General features: G+C 42.4%; 1 protein-coding gene and 1 long non-coding RNA gene across 2 annotated transcripts in view; one reads left to right on the top strand and one right to left on the bottom strand.

Moving 5' to 3' along the window:
* Window positions 1-23242, top strand: part of LOC148129416 (uncharacterized) — a 55575-nt gene that overhangs the window by 1252 nt on the left and 31081 nt on the right. The gene's annotated exons all lie outside the window — the stretch shown is intronic.
* LOC113427788 (protein-arginine deiminase type-3-like) lies at window positions 1055-23019 on the bottom strand. Its single transcript, XM_087944724.1, has 16 exons — window positions 22708-23019; window positions 19047-19215; window positions 18105-18177; window positions 16319-16380; window positions 15765-15882; window positions 15287-15412; window positions 14726-14901; window positions 14165-14268; window positions 13918-14029; window positions 7564-7671; window positions 7127-7281; window positions 5292-5433; window positions 4327-4420; window positions 3895-3986; window positions 3109-3270; window positions 1055-2303 (listed from the first exon to the last, which is right to left on the bottom strand). The coding sequence occupies exons 1-16, from the start codon at window positions 22797-22799 to the stop codon at window positions 2070-2072; spliced, it is 2019 nt and encodes a 672-aa protein (XP_087800850.1). The 5' UTR covers window positions 22800-23019; the 3' UTR covers window positions 1055-2069.

Raw genomic sequence — 23242 nt, 5'->3', positions numbered from 1 at the left:
AATGGCCGAAGAACGAGGTGTGGAAATGTGGGACTTTTGAGTTCTCATTTGTTTGTTTGTTTTTACTTGTTCTTCTGTTGGAAGAGACAAGCCATAATTGGAGTCAAACTAAACCCCCAAAGGAGGAGATTGAAGGAAGCCTATTCTTTACAACAGGGGTTCCCAACCACCGGTCCGTGGAACAAATCCTACCGGGCCGCTGGTTTGCTGGGCGCCGCCATCTTGTTTTGATGAAAAAGTGCTTCCGGTGAGCTTTTCCAGGTAGAAAGCTCACCGGAAGCACTTTTCATCAAAACAAGATGGCGGCGCAGCTTCGTGAGCTTTCCGGGTAGAAAGCCATTTCTACCCGGAAAAGCTCACGCAGGCGCCGCCATCTTGTTTTGATGAAAAGTGCTTCCAGTGAGCTCACCGGAAGCACTTTTTCATCAAAACAAGATGGCGGCGCCCAGCTGATGCCGGTACCGGGCCGCGGCATAAAAAAGGTTGGGGACCACTGCTTTACAAGATCCCACTTTTGGGAGAATGTGCCACTGCTTGCTTGGCAGCCCCTGAGCAATTTTATTGAGATATTTTTGAGCTGGGTTAAACTCTGGAGAACATCTTGATATTGTAGTGCTTACCCCATTGATCATTTCTCCAAGACATGGAAAGAGAGAGCAAGATCATCCGAAGAAGCTAGTCAAGGAGGTTGGATGGAGATGTTGGAGATGGTTGAAGTCAACAGAGAAAGGTCAGTGAAAAAGACCCATCACAGGTGTTCCTGTACCTTAGGCAGCAGAAGTCCAAAAATCTTTGGAGGCCCTCCGTATTTTCCATGTGGGTGTATTGATTTCTTTAAATTCTGATTTCTTTAAATTCTTCTAGCTCTGAATTTAGATGGGACTGCTGCAAAGGTCGTAACTCTGAAAAATGGTCATGTCACTTTTTTCAGTGCCGTTGTAACTTTGAATGGTCAGTAAGCAGACTTTTTGTAAGGAAAAGACTACCTCAACCTCTCATTCTGCCTTTATGACCGTATAACGGACGCTTTGGTTTAAAAAAACGGAACAGAATGTTTAACTGTTCTTCACAATTTATTCAAACAATTTGTAGATTCGTGAGAAAAGCCTCTGCAACTATTTTTGTTAATATATAATAATTCAACAGTGTGCATTCCATTTAAAAATTGAAGAAATATGGACTTCACAATCATTGCACCCTCATAATGTCTCTTTGCAAATCAAGTGGTTTGAAATGATATAGAAATTAACATGAAACTAAAATATGGATTAATTACTCATAATCACTATTTTGATCGATATACTTGGAAGGGCTGCCGGCCTTCACAACACATCTGGGACCAGCCACTAAGTACTTTCATGTCAAATATTATTTTTCTTCAACTCTGTCATCCCAGGTTCGCAAGATTTTGAACCAACTTGTTTTTTGGAAAATGTTCTACATCTGTTGGATGTCTATTTTTAGAGTGTGTTTTGGGGATTTCTTGATTTCGGACAATCTGACTTGGCTTATTTAGGTGGCTAAACCTGAGCTTTGTTGAGGAGACAGAAATAGCATTCTTTGAAGGACCATGAACCTTCTAGGACTATGAAATGTTTTGTTGAACCTCTATAACTAGTTTTAGAATTGTTGTGTGTGGATAAGGAGAAGGATTAGAGCAGGGGTGTCAAACTCATGGCGTCACGTGACGTATCACGACTTTTTCCCCTTCGCTAAACCGGGGTTGGGCATGGCCAGCGTGTGACGCTTCCGCCCCAAAAGCCGCAAGTTTTGATACCGCTGGATTAGATCATCCTGCCTGAACTTAGCTGCCCTCTATTCTTTTGGGGGATTGGGGAATACAACTAACAACATTTTGGCAGACCTGATACATTTACAGATGAGAAAAGACTGGAGAAAGTCTAAATCACAAGAGAAGCTCGTAAGCACCTTCATAGAACAACCAAAAGAGGAATCACCCAGGAATTCTTAGAAAAGTTACTGGATTTCCTCTGGAAATGCGGGAGAAGACGCACAAGGTCTGTCTCATCATCCTCACTGGGTGGAAAACAGAAGGCGTGATGAGGCCCTCAAGGCCTCATGTTCCACCACTTGAAGGAAAAGGGCTTCCGGCGGACATTTGTGCCACAATGAACATCGCCGAACTTGAGGTAGTAAGTTCCATAGTCATCAATGAAATTGCAGGACAACCCTAAGGGCTCCAGGAGTCGGCGGACCTCTTTCTCCAAACAGCATTGGCCATCGATGATGGGTCCAAACGGCTTTGGGATGCCCAGATGTTTCCCCAGAACAATCATGTTTACCTGCAGAAGGGAGATAACCATTGGTCTAATAGGTTAGGTTGCAATCCGTTTTCTTTATCCTAGTGAAATTCAACAATAAGGAGACCAATAAGTTGTCATAGTCCACTTCTCCAGCTATTTTTAAAGGCAAAGAGGTTAAATCCTTTACTATTGATGAAATCTTGATTTGCCACCTTCAGTGGGATTGTGTAGCTTCATGTTAGAGCTGTTCAGAAGGATGCTGTAGAAGGGAACACGAGAGACCACGGGATTCACCCAGTATTTTGAGCCAAACAAACCCCTTTGGGAAGGGATCCCCAATTTCTAGGCCACTGCCGGGCTGTGGCCTACTTGGAATTGGGCCACGCAAGTGGTTGGCTATAGCACACAACTCGCCTGCGTGATGGCCCAGTGGGCATGTGCATGTGTGCCAGCTTGCCACTCACGCAAGTCGAGCTTCACGCGTGTGTGCCAGCTGACCCCTTGCTCAAGGGTTGTGTGCGCACTGTCCCGCCACTCAATGCAGCCCAGTTCCCATCTTCCCCCACAGCCGGGCCAGCAAGCCACAAAAGGTTGGTGTTAAGAGTTTCTTGTGATGCGTGAATCCAACCAACACATCGAAAGTGCACGTGGCTCTTCCTGTCATCCCACATCCCCCTTGTCTGGAGAAGGGTTGGCAACCAGAAGGTCAAATCTGGTCCCGTTGAGATGTTCTCTTGCTTCTCCGAAGGACAGCTGAATTTAGCTGAACCTTCGACTGGTAGGACCTGCTGGGTCATTTCTTGGCTGGTTCTTCTCAAAACACATTTGGGGCTGGAAATCTTACCATGTCTGGGAAATAAGCTTCAGCGGAAGCCGTAATCACTTGAGGAACAAAAGACCGAGGGAGCTCGAGAAAAGGATGAAAAAGTTGAGGTATCTCAATAATGTCCTCCTCTGCCAGGCCCAACTCCTCTTTAAGGATGTTTCTGTTCCAATCAATACACTTCTGAAAAGGGAAGAAAGAGAAGCTTTAGTGAAAAGGAAGGCGTAAGGAGAGACCCTACTTAATATTTCAGTGCCCGCAAAGTGGGTTCAATGAAGCCTTAACTTCAGTGCAGGTAGTCCTTGAGTTATGACCACGATCGAGCCCAAACATGTATGTGGCTAAGTGAGAAATCTGTTGATTTTTGCTCCACTTTTAAGATTTTTCTTGCCGCGTTTGTGAAGGGAATCAGTGTGGCTGTTAAATTAGTAATATGGTTATATTACGTGAATCTGGTTTCTCTTTTGTCTTCGCTTGTCAAAAGAGTTATCACGTGATCGTGGGGCACTACAACCGTTGTGAGCCAGTTGTCAAGCATCGAAAGGTCAGTCACGTGACCGTGGGGATGCTGCAACGGTGCTCAGGGTGAAAAATGACCCCTAAGTCACTTTTTTCAGTGCCCCTGCAACTTTGGTCACTAAGCGAACTATTTTTTAAGTCAAGGATACCTGTAATGCCTGGAGGTTTTAGAATTTGATTGGAAAGGTGGGTTCATCTTCATGTGTAACCCTTGCTTTAATGTTTTACTGACTAGATAAGGCCATCAGCGTCTGAACAGAACAACGAATAATCCCTTAGTCATCTTACTTGGCAGTATTCATTCCACTTCTTTAAGAATCCGTCAGCAATGATTTCTGATATGGAACGGGGCTGCCGACCGTCTTCCTGAAATTCAATTCCTGTTCGAAAAAAGGAAAATGATTTGGTTTGGGGTGTGCATGTGTCTTTTAATTCCTACTTTAGAAGTCCAGTGCTTAGTGAGAAGGATTATTATGACTATTCTATAATAGAGGAAGCTGTTTATTGTAACAGTTTAGAGTCCTTGCTTGTTCGCAGTGGGGAAGAACGTGTTGGAAGGGAGAGAAACGACCCCTTTTAACGCAACCCAGCCCAACAGTTGACCTTATCCTGTTCAGAAAACAAAGCACTCTTTGGAAAAACTGGGCTTCCCAGTTATCTGTTGTTTCAGTTCTGATGATTTAGCATCTTATGACACGGGAGAAAGAAGAATCAACTGACCTTCGGGCATTTTGGCTTTCCCGTAGCCTTCCTTTTCCTTCTCTTTCAGCAGTTTGAAGCAGGCTCTCGGGCTGGCCAGCAGCAGGCGGAAACCCTGGAATATGAGGGAGTAAGAAAGGAGGGAGTAAGGCAGAGAGGACAGAGAGAAGACCAGTAGCCTAAAAATAAAAATTCAGCAGATTACGAGAAGCTTCTCGCAGGGTAGACAGCCAGAAGCTGCTGACCGGATACTTTAACTGCCAAAACAGATCAAATGAGCCGGATTGTTGGGGGCAATAGGCTGATTCTAAGCCACTTAGAGAGGGCTGTAAAGCACTGGGAAGCTGTATATAAGTCTTTAACAGCTATTGCTATGAGAAGTTTCCTTTTGAAAAAGCAGCTTTTGGGACAATATGACCTGCATGATTGAGAAACCTCCATTATACCAGTGTGGGTGGATTTATAGATCTTTTAGGCCTCCAAGGCTTTTAAGAATGGCAAGTTGAAATATTTTATTAGGCCAATTTCTTTGGGGGGATCAGAGGGACTAGGGCAGTGTTCCCCCAAGGTTTTGGGCACCAGGGATGGGTTCTGTGGACAGAAGGATTTCTTCGGACCAGAGGGGGTGTGGTGTCGTGTGCCACCTGCCTCCCACGGATCGGCTTTGCTTGTTTGTGTGGCCCATTTTCTGGCATGCCACTGTCTGGGGCCTGTCCAAGGACCAGGGGTTGAGGACCCTTGGACTAGGGTTTCAAACAAAATGTCTCTTGGTGGTGAATAATGTAAATACAACCATATTTCATCAGGGGGTCTGCTGGGACACTGTATGGGACACTTAGAAGCTGCACCACTGAGTGGCAATGTGGAATGTCAAACAATCCTGCCTGCCGCTGTTGGCCAGCCTCCGAAGCTGCCTTGACATGTTCACTAATCACGTAAAGTCACTTAAAGCTCTTTCGAGTTTGAAAGAAAGTTGGGATCCATACCTTCTGGTCTGGGGCAGGTACAAAGCTCAGGATTTCATCTACGTGTCCCACAAAGAGCCAATCCGTGTAGAGTTCAATGGGAGATTGTACAACTTGGCTTTTGAGGAAGTCCTTGACCAGCTGGGACATTGGGCTGTTGTTCCTAAAAAAACAAAAAGGTGGGATCTGAATTCTCATGGTGTGCTAAACCATGATTTGTTAATGCACCAAAATGGATTGATTCATGCCACCCTAAGTCATACAGTATGCGTTATAAGATAAGCCACAGGGGTAAATAAACTTGGAGAAATGTACAATTCTTGTGGATGCTAGGACAAACTCCTCCAGAACTTCCATATGGGCAGAGGAACCCCTAGAGCAAGGGTATCAAACTCAAGGCCCGGGGTGTTTAGATCTGGTCCACAGGGCCTCTGCCTGTGAAAACGGAGCTTGGGACGTGCGCAACTGTTGAGGTAATTCCCCGTTAGGAGAATGCATACAGGGAGACGTAGTGAGAGTAATGTTGAATAACACACACACAGCTACACTGTATAGTAAAATGTTTTGTCTCACCTTTCTTCTTTCCCAAAAGATGAAAGAATACAAACTCACACAAACACAGGCAGGCAAGCTGGCTCGGACTTCACAGAGTTAATTCTTTGGAACTGATAATGTTCTTGGCATTCCAACACGTTCTGCCTGCCAAGTCCGAACTGATAACAAGTAAAAAGCTACTCACAGAAAATTACAAGGCAGACCACAAAAATCATTCACAAAGAAAACCTGAAGTAAGATTAAACTTTGTCCTGTACAAAGTTCCAGCCGACAACACACCCACTTTTATCCCCTGTGGGGTGTGGCTCAATGACTCAGCTCACTCTCTGACCCTTCCAAGCCTCCCACGTTGCTGCTCAGGTTTCTCCCTACGACGCTGCCTAGGATCAAGCCAACATTCTTCCTCTTGACTTCCTGTCGGGCTGCTCCGATATGCCTTCCTCCTGATTAATCTCAGGCTGTTCCTCTCGGTTGTCTGATGAAACCTGAGGCATTATCAGGGAGGAAGGCATTGCCAGAGAGGAAGGTCCTGGGGAGGAAGGCATTCCCAGTTCCTCCTCCTCGTCTTCCAAGTCCTCTTCCTCTGACAGCACAGGCTCGGGAATCGGAGCCACAACAGTAAAATGTAGGTTTTACTTCCAGTAAACAGTTAATCAAAGTCCAAACACAGTCCAAGTGATACATGGTTATAGCAGTCAGTTTTCAGTCCAGGGATAATCCAATAACAAAGTCCAGTATCAAAAACTGTTCAGTTAAAAGACATCAAACCCAAGAATCATGACGATCAACAGTCAATAGGGAAATGCAGGAATGGCAACACTCAGCAACAACAGAACAGAACAACCCAGGTTTCTGGCTCCATCTTATGGCCGTTTGAGAAACCACACCCAATTACAATTTTAGCATTCCCTTAAAGAGACAGTATTAAAATGTCTATCCTGGTTTATATATTTTCCAACCCAACTGTTAGGTGACTTACATTCCTAACAGCGACCATCCCACGTTCCGTTTTGGGCTGTGATGGCCTCCTGCCACCCTCTGCCAGCGACTGGCAGGAGGCCATCACAGCTGAAAATGGAGCTCGGGAGCCCGTTTTCGCTGGCAGAGCACTTGGGCCACTACATACACCCCTGACAAGTGATGTCAAGCTTGCCACACACACCCTGGCTGCCACCACCACCCCCAGTCAAACACAATCCTGATTCAGTCCTCAATGAAATGAACCCCCTGCCCTAGAGACTCTTCCGAATTTAAGCCACAGATACGTGGGAACGTTCATATGGCCTCCTGTCATCACTTACCTAGGAAAAGAGGCTCCTATTAGGATACGCCCAAGGGGATATTCCTTGCTTTTGGCAGTCACTGGAGGGCTGACTTCAAGATTCCCAAATGAGTCCAAGGTAGTAGCAGACTTTTTGGAGGATCGTTCCCGTTTTACATACCCAAAATCTGGACCCTTGTGAGGGGGGAAACAAACACTTGCATCAAATCAAACACACCTTATTCAATCCTCTTGATCCATGCTGCATTGGTGAGATTGAGTTAAATAAATGCCTATAAAACTTGTTCCAGTCCTTCTGAACTATCAACCTCATCTTTGATTAATGGAACATCAGTAAAGCAACCGTGGATTTTGATATATTTATTTTTTATGAATAAGTGTTGAGGATAAAATGCAGAGCTGTGATTTTTCAACAGCCAAGATCAAAGCAGAAAGGGGGACAAAAAAACCACTTACCAAAATCTTCTTAAAGGGGAAATCGTTTAGCCCTCTGTTCCTGGGGGAGTCGAAGACAACCGGGAACGTTTTGTGGGGAGCCTGGGTGTACCCAAACTCCATCTCATCCTAAATTGACAGAAGAGTTGAAATAAAATTTAAAAGGTGTCGCCTCTTTGTGGTGTGCAATGGATTATTGAAAGTTCTCTTTGGATTTCAATCCGTTGAAACTCGAGGCAAAGCAATTCAGGTTTGTTTACTAAAATTACTTTTAAAAAAATGTTTTAGCCATCATTTTGAGGGGTCTCTGCTGTCTGAGCTGGCTTGTTTTCCTGCAGATGTTCGTTACCCAAACTAGGTAGCAGCATCGGTGCTAGTAGGTAATGTTTGCTGTCCATTTATATTCTGGTGACCTACCTATCTGTGTGGGTGGGGGCAGTCTTAAGTTCTTTGGTTGGTTGTTCACTTGTGGCTCTTTGGCAGTTTCTTGATTGGGGTATTGCTTACCAACCATCAAGTACTGCTTACCAACAATCAAGCAATATCCCAATTAAGAACTGCCAAACAGCTACCGGTAAACAACCCAACCAAAGAATCTCTTCAAACTTCCCCACCTACACAGATAGGCAAGACACCAGAATATAAACTGACAGCACACAGCACTCCTTCCTAGCACTGATGATTAATGAAACATCTGCAAGAAACTCAAACTCAGAGAGTATCAAGAACCTCATAGTCTACCTCCTGTCTGCATACTCCACTCCCTTCTAGCACTGATGAAGTTAACTAGTTGGGTAATGAAACATCTGCAAGAAAACCACCAAACTCAGAGAGCACCAAGGACCCCTCATGTCAACCTTGAGCTACAAATATTCTTTATGGGTGTTAGGGTTTGGGAATTAACCCCTAGAAGAGTATTGCAGCAGTAGTCAAGCCAGGCAACCAAAGGAGAGCGGAAGGGCCCCAGAGTATACACACACTGAACACAAACACTGTTTGTAGTTTAAATAGTTTTTAATCCAGTTAGAGTTTAAGCATTGTCATTCAGTCCATTAAGTCATTCACAGTATTTCCATCCAGTAAGACTCACTAGTATAGTCCAAGTTAAGAGTCCTTGCAATATCTTTATCAGCCGATAAAGATATCTTCTCCTCCTCCGGTTTCACTCTCCAGAGAAACAAACGCTGGATATTCAGCAAACAGTAGCAAACAAAAACAGTTCAGTCACAGCACTCACAGTCAGTAATCACAGTTAGTCGCAGCAGCACACAGTAACAGTTACAGCCAGTTACAGACAGCCAGCTTTCCAGCTTCTAATGCTTCCTTATATTGTAACTTCTAACCGCACCCTTAATCGGCTAATTGCCTGCTGCATTGTGCTTAAAGTGATAAGCACTTAAACCATGATATCTAAGTTTTATATATTTATTCACCCAAACCATATTTGGTATCAATGTTATACCTAACATACTCCCTTTTGGGTGAAATAAATATATAATACCTTACAATCTTATCCCATATTTTTCACAACTCTCCTGGTGCTTACTGCACCTTGGGCTTTAGTAAAATTATCAGCTAAATTGTCCTCCGACATACAGTACTCTAGCTGAATCATCTTACTTCTTACAGATTGTCTCACGTTTAGATATCTTAGATCTGTATGCTTGCTCCTTGTTTTTACTCCAATATTTGTGGCCATTTGAATTGCTGCCTGATTATCTTCATGAATAATTATAGGATAATCTACAGTTATACCTATATCAATTAACATTTGTTTATACATTATTAACTCTGTACTTAACAATGATAAACAGGAGAATTCTGCCTCCATAGTAGACAAACTTATATGCTGTTGTCTTATTGACTTCCAGCCTATTAATGTCTTACCCAGCATTATGGCTGTTCCTGAAGTCGACTTTCTAGTGTCTCTTTCTGATGCAAAGCTAGCATCTGCATAAGCACACAAAATTAAATCACCCTTTGGTTCTAAATACAATGAATAATTCATTGTCTTTTTAAGATATCTTAATATCCTCTTAGCTGCATTCCAGTGTCTTTCACATGGTGCAGAATTGAATCTAGCCAACTGATTCACGCAGTACGAAATATCTGGTCTAGACCAATTACTAATATAACTCAAACTACCAATTAAAGATTGATAAATCACCTTATCAAACTCCGGGCTTTGTTCATCAGTGTTGCTAAACTCCTGACTCATTGGAGTCTTAGCTGGCTTACAAAGCTCCATCTTGTAATCTTTTAGCAATTTACTTATCTTATCTTCCTGAGATATCTTAAAACCTTTCAGTGTTTTCTTTATATTCAAACCGAGATACTTCTTTATCTCCCTAATTGCTTGATCTTTATTCTCTTTCCTAATGATGCTATTATTTTATTTGCTTCATCATTAGTTTCAGTTATCAAAGCAATATCATCTGTGAATAGTAATAATAATGATACTTTCCCATTTGTCTCCCTCTTAAACAGACATGGATCGGCTAAACCAGCTTTAAATCCTATATTGTCTAGTTCCTTTACAATATACTGGTTCCATTCATAGCCTGATTGTTTTAGACCATAGAGACTTTTCTTTAACAACCAACAATCATTATTATCCTTATTTTCACTTTTAATACCAACAGGTTTTTTCATATAAATAATATGTTTTAATGGGCGTGCAAGTAAGCAGTTTCCACATCTAGATGGTTAACTATATAGTTTTTACTAGCTGCCCACACTAAAGCTGCCCTCAAGGTTGCTGCCTTAAGACTAGGTGCAAACACCTCATCATAGTCATTGGCATTCTGCCTAAAACCTTGGGCTACTAACCTTGCCTTATGGATTAAATTACCATCTTTATCTGTTTTTACCTTAAATATCCATTTGCAGCCAATGGATTTCTTTCCTGCAGGTAATTTGGCATTTTCATACACCTTCATATCTCTTAATGAATTCAGTTCCTTATTCATTGCTGCATACCATTTTTCTTTTTCCTTATTAGGATACTTTTAATTTCTTCAACAGAATTAGGAACTTCATTAATCTGGCACACTGTGTTAGCCTGGTACCTATCAGGCGGTCTAGATACACGTGTAGTTCTTCTGGGAATTACAGGGCTTACAGGAGGACTTTGTTGAACTACTACCTGTTCATCTTCCTCATCCTGTTCAGCTATTGAATCTGTTTCTTCCTTTATGGGCACTATTTCATCCTGTATTTGTCTCTTTACTTTATTTTTAAAGTTACAGGGATAACTAATGGGATTTCTATAGGATTCAATAATTACATCTTTATTGGCATCCTGTTCTAATTTCTCCCATCCTTCATGTTCTAGAAATTGGGCACTAGCACTACATAACACTTTAGATGTGCCTTTCTCCCAAAATCTATATGCCCTATGGTTTGCCTGATAACCAACGAAGAAAAATCTTTTAGCTCTATGTTGCCCTTTTTTTCTGAGTTGTGCAGGAATATGCACCCATGCTGGTGCACCAAATGTGTGCAGGTAACTTAGGTCAGGTTTCCTGCCATGCCACCTGGTGAATGGAATTTCACCTGTTGTTGTATTAACAACGTTGTTCAATATGTTATTAGCACACATTGTAGCCTCCCCCACAAAGAATCAGGTAACCCAGAATCATTTAACATTGTTCTAACCATTGCCTGTAGTGTTTGGCCTCTTCTTTCAATAAAAGCATTATGTTCTGGCCTGTATGGAGCAGACTTCTTATGCTCTATTCCAGCTACCTTAAGTCTGTTCTGGAATTTGTTATTAATAAATTCCGTACCATTATCTGTCACCAGGGTTATCAGTTGACGTTTAGACTTTCTTTCAGCAAACCTAAGCCAATTGAAAAATGTTGATATGTTTCAGTTTTGCTTTTCATTAAATAGCAAAACCCATATCTAGAATAATGGTCCATAATGCTCAGTATATATCTAGCACCCCCATACTGGGTTTCTTTGGACCTATTATGTCTGCAAATACTACTTCTAAAGGTTCTTTTGTTTTGAAACCATTTAGCCTATTTGCAGGCAATACTTTGCTCTTATCTTCACAGCAAACATTACAACGCAAATATTTATCACAAGGTTTTAACCTTATTCCTTCAGATAACTCAACTGTACGTTTTAGCATTTTAAAATTTACATGCCCCAAACGCCTATGCAATAAATGGATACATTCATCATGAGGCTTTATATTATTAAATACAGTTTGAGCCTCCCCTTTCTTACTATTATCTAATACATATAATGTTCCATTTAAAGCTGCAGTTATCCTTTTGTTATCTTTTTCAATTATGCAATTATTATCTTTAAAAGTAATTACATAACCTAATTTATCTAATACCCTTACTGAAAGCAAATTAAACTTTAGTTGCGGTACATACAACATTTTTATATCCTGGTTTATGTACGGACAACGTGCAAAACCTTGACCTTTCGCTTTCAGGTTCCAGCCATTGGCAAGAGATATATGTTGAGAACTTGTAGACATTTTTATAAATTTTGTCTTATCTCTTGTGATGCAGTGGGATGCGCCACTGTCAACCACCCATAAATTATTCTTCACATCAGAGTTGCTAAACGTGGCTAGTTCAAATGCTTTCTTTGGCTTTTTTACATTCTGGCTTTTTCTCTTTTTGCAAAATCTTGCCAAATGTCCTCTGCCTCCACAATTAAAACACTTTTTAATTGTGTATGCTGTTGAAGATAAATTCTCTTCTTCCGGGTGCTTTACTTTGCTTTGCTGGTTTCTTTCAAGCTTTGAAGATAATTTCTCTTCTTTCTTATCTTCTCTCAGCTCGTCACGCTCACGCCTTCTTCTGGCTTCTTCTAGTAGCCTGCCTGTTATGTCGGTTAATGAGAGGCTTTCTTTTGGCAATACCTCTAACGAAGTCACATAGTCATCATAGCTTTGATCTAATGAAGATAATATTATGTAGACTTGTTGCAGTTCATTAAATATAAGCTCTTTTTCTTGCAAATCTTGAAAAATGCTCTTCATACAGTTTAAATGAACTAACATATCTCCATTCCTCTGAAGATGCGTTCGAAAAAGCTTTCGTGTAAGATTTATATGTGCTCCTACACTGTCCCGAACATAAATCTTCCTGAGGTTCTCCCAGCAGTTTGCAGCATTTTCTTCTCCACGAATATGGACAAGCTGCTGATCACAGAGAGTCAGTCCTATGATGCATAAAGCCTGCTCATTCTTCAGTTTAAAGTCTTGTAACTTTTCTTTATCATCATCATTAGCAGGATCCCAGCTACTCACATCTGGTGGGTTTGCTATAATGTCCCACAAACCTTCTCTGCGTAGAAGTAAACTACATTTCATTGACCATGAAACATAGTTTGTTCCATCCAGCCTGGATATCATGGACAGTTGTGACAAATTTACTTGTGCCATTACTCTTCAGATATTTTGACTATTTTAAACTAATTAAAACAGTTTGTTTTTACAGTAATGTGCAACTCACACCAACTCTCTCTGCTATATCCTGGTTAGTTAGACTATGCTGCTGGGCCCATAACCAATGTTAGGGTTTGGGAATTAACCCTAGAAGAGTATTGCAGCAGTAGTCAAGCCAGGCAACCAAAGGAGAGCGGAAGGGCCCCAGAGTATACACACACTGAACACAAACACTGTTTGTAGTTTAAATAGTTTTTAATCCAGTTAGAGTTTAAGCATTGTCATTCAGTCCATTAAGTCATTCACAGTATTTCCATCCAGTAAGACTCACTAGTATAGTCCAAGTTAAGAGTCCTTGCAATATCTTTATCAGCCGATAAAGATATCTTCTCCTCCTCGGTTTCACTCTCCAGAGAAACAAACGCTGGATATTCAGCAAACAGTAGCAAACAAAAACAGTTCAGTCACAGCACTCACAGTCAGTAATCACAGTTAGTCGCAGCAGCACACAGTAACAGTTACAGCCAGTTACAGACAGCCAGCTTTCCAGCTTCTAATGCTTCCTTATATTGTAACTTCTAACCGCACCCTTAATCGGCTAATTGCCTGCTGCATTGTGCTTAAAGTGATAAGCACTTAAACCATGATATCTAAGTTTTATATATTTATTCACCCAAACCATATTTGGTATCAATGTTATACCTAACAATGGGCATAGATTTTATTGCAACAGAATGAAAATATTGGGAACCATGAATCTGGATAAGAATTTCAGTTGATGTTACAACACTAGCGGATGCACTACTAGGAAGAGATGCCACATAGAAAACACATTGAAAACACCTCCAATAATTTCTGGAGCTGTACAGGATAAGCACTACCCCAGTTTCTTCTTCAGTGGTATCAGGATCTCGTTTGGCTGATCACCTGTCTCAAATGGCCTCTGGTTTGTGACCTACCTGGATCCATCTATCTTTGCGATTTTCCTCTTCTGGACAGATAATCAAATTGCATCCAGCTTTTGTGGCAAGCTTCCTTATATGTTCCACGAAATCCTTATTGTCATCGACACTGGATATTCGGAGGAATCGGTGGAGATGTTGAAAGAAAAAAAATAGAGGAGAGATAAAGGCTCAGGTGTTCACCAAAGTTGATGGTGGGTGTACAGAAAGCTTCATACGTGTATGTTGGTCCATGACTCCTCACCTGCAGACGTAAACAGAAACTGGCTGCAAGGTGTTTGGGGTCATAATCCATGGAGCAACCCGGAAGACCAAAGAATCTGTGAAAAGGGAAGTTTCTGGGACCCCCTGAAGCAGGAAAGTACAGGAGACAAGGACCAAGAAATACGTTGAATTCCAGAAAGATGCATCTACACACTTCAAAGTTACAAGATTTAGGAATACAGAGCTAAGCTTGAAGTAAAAAAAACAAAGAGAGGTAAACATTCTCTTTAGTCCAAGAAAGGAAGAGAGCAAGAAAGAAGCTTAAGATAATACCCCATTGATGCTCTATATTAAGGAAATTTAAATTTAAGATTTCAAGGTTCTGTTCATCGTACTTTCTACAGTAATAAAATGGAATTTCTGTAGTTTTGGGGGTCTATTTCCTGACCTGCCTTCCCGAATAGCTAATAAATGAAGAAGTAGTGAGGAAGGTCCTAGAGAGAGGGATCCTATGGTGAAGATTGAAAAAGCATTCCAGGTGCTTTCTCCGTTTCCCCGTCCTTCTCCCTCTTCCCTATGTCCTCTTTGATGCTCTCCATACCTTTCTGGCGGGCTCCAGGAGTGAAGTGTGAAAAGTGACAAGCCCTGAGAAGTTGATGTCTGGAAATTTCAGCCCTTCAACGTAGAAAACGGTCTGCACTTGACCAAGGTTCCGTTCCACATGGTAGGAGATCTTTCCGGATCCTAGAATGTGTTTGTAATATATCTGCTCCTTTCCTGTCAATCAAAACCCAATCTTGTTTTATTTGTTTCTTGGAAGCAAACATATATCTTTATCCAGATCTGGCAGTTTTAGGTAATCTGCATAATTAAATCCATTTGAGATCCAGAGAAACTTACAGTTGGCTATCATTGGCGAGAGCTGGTCAAACTTTTGATCTGTCATAACAAAATTATGGACCTCCTGTTTGGTGTAGCCCAAGGAAGAGAGGTATTGGCTTGATCCCCTCAAAAATGCTCCCTTGTTTTCTCTAGGTGAGGAGCATGAAACTATGGGCACCATAGTTACTGAAAATAATCTACAATAAGCTTTGGGTTTTAGCTTCATCCACCTTCGACCGCAGTCCAAAACCCCAGTGGCCTGCTGGCCTTCAACACTTACTTTGACTGTAGAAGACCCCCACTTTGTCATCATCAGCTTTTGAGATGTGGAGAGTCAGCTGGTAGTTTGCAAAAACTTCATCAGGTCCCTGAGTTGTCAGGATCATACGGGACATATCCTCAAGGTCTAAAAGGAGAACCAATTCAATTCCAATTGAGCCAGAAACTCTTGACTTCTGACCTCACGTTTTCATTAACCACCATCTGGCTTTAGTTCGGTTGATGAGCTCAGCTATTCAGGTGACCATGGGAGCAGGCCATGCCCATTTATGATAGCTTTGAGGTATTATATGGGCCGTCAAGCACCCATTCTGTGACCGGCGTAAATGCCACCGGTCATCAGCTGAGGTCTATCTTTACTTCAGCACCGTGTCCTTCCGTTACAACACTGCTTTTATAGATGTTTGTGGATGTTGAAATCCACACCTCTTAAAAGTTTCTGAGAAAAACTGCCCTTAACCATGGGTGCTGCTGCCTACCTTGAATGGAAGTCAGCTTGGTGTCCTTGTTGTCTTCCTCTTCAGCTGTGGGATTGTCTCGGTCACAGTTCACCAAGAGAATGGCGCCTTTTCCATCCGGCCCCCATGTCCACTGGTCCTGCAGGGATGGAAGCCGTGTCAGGATGGACATCAGCAAAGGTGGGGGTCCCTCTTCGGCTCTGCCTCCCCTCTAGCCACGACCGTCCCCCTGGGTGTGATAACCCCTTCCTCTCCAGAAGCTTCCAGAAGGCCAATCTGTGGTCTCACAAGGAGCCATTGTGAAAAACAGCACCTGCTTCCCAAGTGATCCAGCAACAATTTTATTTATTATGTATTTATTCATTACATTTATAATGTTGGTAATTAGCCGAGTAAGTTCATTACAGCACCACCCCACACAGATGTGCCCCAGATGTGTTAGCAAATCCCCTCCTTCCCTGCCAGCCGGAGAAACAAGCCCACAAAGCCATCAGTTTCCCAACCTCTCCGCATTATGTTACAAATATTTTCATTCCCCTCATTCTACTCCAACCCAAATCTTATTTTAATTGAACCTTTTGATTCCCTCCTCTGGTCACTGTTCCCGAACGGTTTATATCCGCATCCAAGGACATTTCTGCAGCAGGACGACAAATGGGGGAGATGTTTTAAAACAGAAACATTTCATTATTCTCATCTAAAGCCTCTACTTGCACCCCAGTCTTGGTTTTTTTTTCTGCAAGAAAAGTGCATTTCAGGCGATGTTGGTTAGTTGCCTGCTTTTCCTTTTTCCCTGCTCAATCAGGGCAGGGTTCACTGATCCAGATGTGCTGAGTTACAGCCCTCTCCCCCCCTTCATCTTTTTCCCCAGTTTTAAAGTTTTTTATTTTTATATTTACAACAAATCCTCCTTTTATTCAAACAGCGTGTCAACTGGGTGCATATATCTTGTGCTGACATTTATAATTAATATACTTTCCTTACCACAATAACAGTAATCACTTTTTCTTTATATGCCATTATCACTTACACATTTATCTTTATAACAATCTTAACTTATTCCTCTATATATTCATCTACTCAATTTTAACTTATTACTTTATTTTCCAACCATTGATAAAATAAATCTCATACCATACAATATTCAGTTTCTTCTTTTTCTTTAATCACAATGTTAATCTATTCACCTCTGCACATTCTAATATTTTCTCAGACACCTTTCCCTCTGTCAGAATTTTTTTCGCTTTTCCAATTCTGAGCAAATACTATTCTAGCTGCAGTTAATACATGGATAATTAAATATGCTTTTCCTTTACTATAACTTTCAGGTACCATCCCTAAAAGAAATATTTCAGGTTTTAAGTCTATATGTTGTTTTATCAATTTTTCCAACCATGTGTGAATTTTTGTCCAGTAGTTTTTAGCTTCTATACAAGACCACCACATATTTGGTGGCACTTCCAGCATTTGGCTGATTTATCTTTAAACATCTTTGCCAGTTTTGCCGGTGGAAAGTGCCATCTATAAAACATCTTATACAAGTTTTCTTTATATGCTGTTGTTGTGGTTAGCCGGCAGCAGTGAGGAGGAGGTTCCCGAGGAGCCTGTGCTAAGTGCAATGATTCATAGAAGAGAACAGCTAGAGCAGCACAGGCGACTCGGGAGTAAGAATGCTAAGTAATGGCCCCTCCCTCCAGGGAATATAAGCCTGGTTTCAAAGGGTTTTTGCTCTGTAGGATTTTCAAATAATGTTCTCTGATTTTCTCCCATATTAACAATAAAGCATTTCTAACATAATGTCTTTGAACCATGTATCCCATACCATAAAAATGCATGTCAACCCAAATGCCCCTCCAACGTCAACAACCTTGTGTTTCTTAAGACAATCCATTATTTCATCCTTGTTAATACCTCAGCTTGATAATATAATTCCCAATTAGGTAACCCAAACCCTCCTCTGGTTCTTGCATCCTGTAACATTTTAAGGTTAATTCTTGCTTCCTTCCCTTGCCATATATATTTCATATTATTCTATTAAGATCATCACAGTATTTTTTTCTCCAATTGTTTTGAACAAATATAGTAGTTTCAGTAATGTATTCATTTTAATTGTTGCAATTCTTCCTATTAGAGATAGTTGCAGGTTTTTCCATTTTTCCAGGTCTGTGTCAATTTGTTGTTTCAGTTTATAATACTTAATCTTCCTTAATTGTTCCAGGTCTAGCCATTAATTGAATCCCCAAATATTTTACTTTCTTTACAAGGGTTCACTGATCCAGATGTGCTGAGTTACAGCCCTCCACCCACCCACCCAATTCACCCTTTGGGCCATGCCATACCTCTGCATCCCTGCCAACTTACCTATGCAGGTAATATGCAGAATCGCTTTGGCGATGGGAACCTTGCCGTTAGCATCGTAGTACGAAACTCTGATCTGCAGTATACCATCAAACAAGTAAATTTAAGTCAAAGGATGTTGGGGATGGCACCCCTTAAAAGCACTTAGACTTCTATACCACTTCACAGTGCTTCACAGCCCTCTCTAAGCCGTTTACAGAGTCAGCCTATTGCCCCCTACAATGTAGGTCCTCGTTTTACCCACCTCGGAAAGGTGGAAGGCTCGGTCAACCTTGAGCTGGTGAAGATTGAACTGCTGGGAATCGGCAGTCAGCAGAATTAGCCTGCAATACTCATTCTAACCACTGCACCTCTACAGTTCTAATAAACTTTACCCTGCACTTTTATTGTCCTGGTTCGCCGGCAGCCTATGCAGACGGCAGCGGAATCAGACAGTGGAGAAGAAAGGGGATCAGTTCGGGAGCCTGGAGAACACTTGGGCGAGGGTCCTGCGTTCGATGCAGAGATGGGGCCAGGACCACCTGGGAGTGGGGTGCTGCCTTCGGAGTCTGGCAGCAGCGAGGCAGAGAACCCAGGGGAGCCTGTTCCCAGTGTGCGTGTGCGCTGAGCTGCTAGATGGAACAAAAGGGGCAACTTGGGAGTAAGGCTGGGAGGTGATTGCCCCTCCCATAAGATATAAAGGACAGGCAAAGATGATGAAACTTTTGCAGGAAGCAAAGTCATTTGTTCGGTTCAGATTCATTCTTGAAGCTCATTGTATTTCGGTTGGGCTTTTTTCCTAGTTCATCTGATACTTCTGTTATTGGCAGCACTTCACAAGAAAGAAAAGTGGGTGCTTATCTCGAGGGGCTGTTTGAAATTCATTACCTTTCTGAAATGAGGCCTACAAATCTCAGGATCTGTTGGAGCTCAGAAGCAATCTTTGGCGTATGTTTCTATCCTCACCTTTTCGTCATCAACTTGATTGCTTGGTGCATCCGTGGTGGCTCTGACCTTGACGGTCCTGTCCAGCGGCCATTTTGAGTCATGATTTGATTTTGTCGTGTGGTCAACGTAGATGTTCAGGCCATGGGTGGCCCAGACCTCGAAGCAGGTTGCAGCCCTCGGGGCTGCCCTAAAGGAAAGACACTGTTCGTTGCATAACTGTTCCCATTTAACTCATACAAGAGATTTAAGATATGCAGTTTCCTCCACGTCATCCTTTAATGCCTTCTGCCCCCGTGATAGCTCATTGCCAAACTTCCACATTAATATCGGGGAGATCTGAATCTTAATGTTGAAGTTATTTTTCGACTAAGAAATAAGGTGCTCCCCATTAAAACATAACAAATTCTATGTTTAGCTAATTCCAGTCTGGCAAAAACTGGGAATCTACCTGTAATGAATTTGGCAATGGAGAATTGACTTCCAAAATGCTGTTTTGGCCACCTGTGGCACATTGAAGCAGTGAAAACAGAATTGAACGTATATTTCCATGCTACCTTCCCCAAGCTGACCTGACCCAGGTAAATTCCACCAACAATCCCAATTAGCAATTATTTTAAACTGGGAATAGTTCCTGATATCTATGGAGAGTCTCAGTCATCCTGGCCCATGGTTGGTTATCCCAAAAGTTCTTTTTCCAAAAGAAAAGTGAACTTTCTTGCTGTCTTCTTCAAAAACCTTTCACTCTTAGAAGCTTCTTGCATGAGAAGTGAAATGTTTTCAAAGAAAATAAAGTTTACTTTCTGAGAAAAGCACCTTTGGGGGCGGGGGGAAGCACCTTTGGGACCAATTCTTGATGTGAAGATGCTGTGATGGGGAAGTGTTGAGCATCGGTGCAGGAAGACCAGTAGATCGTTTCCTGAATAATTGTATTTTATCTTTTGCACTGAGAACTGGTGAAAACTTGGCAGTGTAGAAGCACACACCGGGTGACAATGATTAACACATTTAGTCTTCATTGAGCTGTCTTTTTTTATTGTCAGTTTCCTGCTTTGTCCGTCTTCTCTCTCCACTTTTAGTTCCCTTCTAATCCGAATTTAGTTCTTTGGTTTAATAAAGCAGTTCTCCGGGTTTTTCTGCACAGTCAGCGGTCAAAAAACAAAGGTAGAAAGAGAAACTATAAACTTGTTTTTAAAAAGAGCCTTTTAGGACCTATTGCTCCCTGCAAATCTTAAAACCATCCATCACGTTCCCAAGGGTTTTGTGGTTATGTGTTTTTTTATCTCACTCAACAACATAAGAGTTTTTTAAGTGTGTGGCTTTGGCAAGGATTGTGCTGCATTCACAGCTGTGGTGACAACAGATTGGCAGATCCTTCACCATCTACTTGCACCCAGGTTCTCTCACACCTCACTCTGATCCTGTTGTGTGGTTGACATTTCCAAGGTGTGCCCCACTATCATGGGCTGATCAGAGCCAGTGTTTATTCAGTGCATCCGTGCACACACACATTCACCTCTGCGACAACCACAACAACCCTTTACGAAGCCTGGCAGGTGTTACTTTAATAAATCATGACAATTGCAGTAACCACAGATAGCAGCATTTAAAAAAATAATAATAACCAAATAGACGAAGAAATTAAATATTCATCAGTTTTGCTACAATTGCCATCCAAGTTTGAGATAAGTAACTGAATGACCTAGGATATTTAAGTACAAAGTCTCTGTGTTTTACCATTCTTCTCGGAAATCCAGCAAGAATCAGAACCTTTGTAGAATAAGCTCCCAGCTATCATTGCAAATCTAATTTCTCCCTTTTGGCTTGGGAAATCTTGATGTTAAATTTCTATAAAGTTTTTCTTTTTTTAAAAAAAAAAAAACGTTCATGGAGTGGATGGCTCTTTGGCTTTGAAGGCAGAGAAGGACCACGTAGAGAGACCGAAGGAAGTGCGATAGATTTTCAAAAGCATACAAAGAATGAATGAGGGAATTGGGTATGGCTAGTCCAGAGAAAAGAAGGACCAGGGGTAACAGCATCCCCGTATTTGATGCCACGAAGAAGAGGGGTCAATTTATTTTCCAAAGCACCAGAAGGCAAGATAAGAAAGATGGATGAAAACTAATCAAGGACAGGAACAACCTTGGATTTAGGAGGAACTTAGTAACAGTGAGGACAATTAACCAGTGCAAGACTTTGCCTTTGAAAGATGCGGGTCAGGGGCTCTCCAAACTTGGCCATTTTTAAGACTTTGTGGACTTCAACATCCAAAACTTCTGGCTGAGGAATTCTGGAAGGAAGTTCACAAGTCCTAAAAGTTGCCAAGTTTGGAGACCCCTGATGTAGGGTGCTTCATTACTGGAGGCTTTTAAGAAGAGACCGGGCAGCCTCTTGTTTGCTTGAGCAAGACTACAAGACCTCCAAGGTGCCTTCCAGCTCCTATCGTTGCTAACCAGTTGATTTGTGTTGCCATCAATTCTGAATGGAAATTCAATGGGGGCCCTTCCCTTCTCTCTGTGAAACCAAATACATTTCTTTTTTTCCCCCCTAGCTACTATTTATTTATTATTTATTTATTCCCTCTGTGAAACCAAATACCCGTATATGCCGGCGTATAAGGCGACCCGGTAGTATAAGAAGGCGACCCCAACATTTCCACTCAAAATATAGTTTGTTATATACTCGCCCCCTCTTCCGCACGCCTTCCACTTTTGCACTTTTTTTTTTTTTTGAGGCACTTTTGTGCACCGTGGAAACGAATCCCGTGAAGCCGAAAGGAGCAGCCAGCCTTCTCCCAGCTCCCAAAGAAGCAGGCTCGCACCGCCCGGGCTCCGCTGAGGTATCCGGCTGGGGCTGTCAGGAGTTGTTACCGCTGGCGCGGCTCCTCAGCGGCTCCAGTCCGCAGCGTTGCCTCGGGAAGGAAAGGCAAAAAGGAAGAGCTGCGGCGGCGCTTTGCAATGGCAGCAGCGGCTCCTGGTTTTGCCTTTCCCTTCCCGAGGCAGCGGGACTGGAGCCGCGCAGAGCCGCGCCAGCGGTAACAACTCCTGACAGCCCCAGCCGGATACCTCAGCGGGCCCGGGCGGTGCGAGCCTCATTTTCTTGGGAGCTGGGAGAAGGCTGGCTGCTCCTTTCGGCTTCACGGGATTCGTTTCCACGGTGCGCAAAAGTGCCTCAGCCGCGGGCAGCCGCGTGCTTCCCAATTACTATTTGCCGGCGTATAAGGCGACCCGGCATATAAGGCGACCCCCAATTGGAGGCATGTTTTCAGGGCAAAAAAGTCATCTTATGCCGGCAAATGCGGTACTTTTCCTGCTGCCTGTCAGCAGTTCAGAGATAGCAAAACGAATGATAGCATCGCCCCATTACCCTTGCAGATTACCTGGTCAACGACTTCTTTGCAAACACTGAGGGATATTCAGAAATCCAGGCTTCTCTCTCTCTCTCTTTTTTGAGATACCTCACTCACTTCTAAAGATGCTTTTGGGCTGTTTGTTTAGTGAACCACTTTTCCCCCTGTTTCCCCAGCAGTTCAAAGAGTTGTGAAATGAAAAGACACACGCCCCGATTTTTGGGGTCCGCTAAATTTCAGCTGCCTTCTGCGAAACTGAATTTTTTAAGTTCTTCTTTTCTTCTGTAAATAAAAAAAAAAGAAGTTGCGTAAGAGAAATGTCTAGATGCTTACCCGTGGACGTCCAGGCAGAGTTCAGTGCCCAGAATAAGGACAGTGCTGGTAACCTTCTGTGTTGAAAGCTGGATGCATCTCTGCTCAGCCATGCTGTGGGATTTTTTCCTCCTTGCCCCCCTGTCTTCCAAAAGGGATTTGCCCGCTCTGAAATAAACATCCCTGAGCTGGATGGAGAGATTTAAAAGGTGAAAGGATGGGGTGGGCACCTGCTCAGCCTCTCCATTTTGCCATCTGATAGGCTGGTGCACACCCTAATCCCGCCTTGCGGTTAGGAGCTGGCAGCCCCGTATTCTCACCCAAAGAGAGTTACCAACTTCCACCCCAGGGAGGAGGAGGAAGTACCAGAAGGCGTGGAGACTTCCTGAAAGTAGCCCAACTCTTGACTGAAACAGGTTTGTTTATTTATTTATTTAGATTTGATTTCTATAGCTGCACGTCTGGGGCAAAGGACTCTTGAGACATTGACAATTCAGAAACATAGATCAGAATTAACACCTTCAAAACATTTTAAACAATAGACAGTGTTAGGAAT

This window comes from Notechis scutatus, chromosome 16 (assembly GCF_049901735.1).
Source record: "Notechis scutatus isolate UNSWTSFEM ecotype Mainland chromosome 16, rNotScu1.2, whole genome shotgun sequence".
In the NCBI taxonomy this organism is placed as follows: domain Eukaryota; kingdom Metazoa; phylum Chordata; class Lepidosauria; order Squamata; family Elapidae; genus Notechis; species Notechis scutatus.
Note: the sequence above shows the minus strand (reverse complement) of the source record. Positions and strands in the feature narration are given on the sequence as shown.

Excerpts from the sequence above, each read along its gene's own strand:
- LOC113427788 (XM_087944724.1), bottom strand. The coding sequence starts at position 22,799 with ATGGCTGAGCAGAGATGCATCCAGCTTTCAACACAGAAGGTTACCAGC. Across the intron at positions 14,269-14,725 it reads TCCTGGAGCCCGCCAGAAAG|GGGGTCCCAGAAACTTCCCT; the intron begins GTATGGAGAGCA and ends TTCCTGCTTCAG. Across the intron at positions 2,304-3,108 it reads AAGCTTATTTCCCAGACATG|GTAAACATGATTGTTCTGGG; the intron begins GTAAGATTTCCA and ends TCCCTTCTGCAG.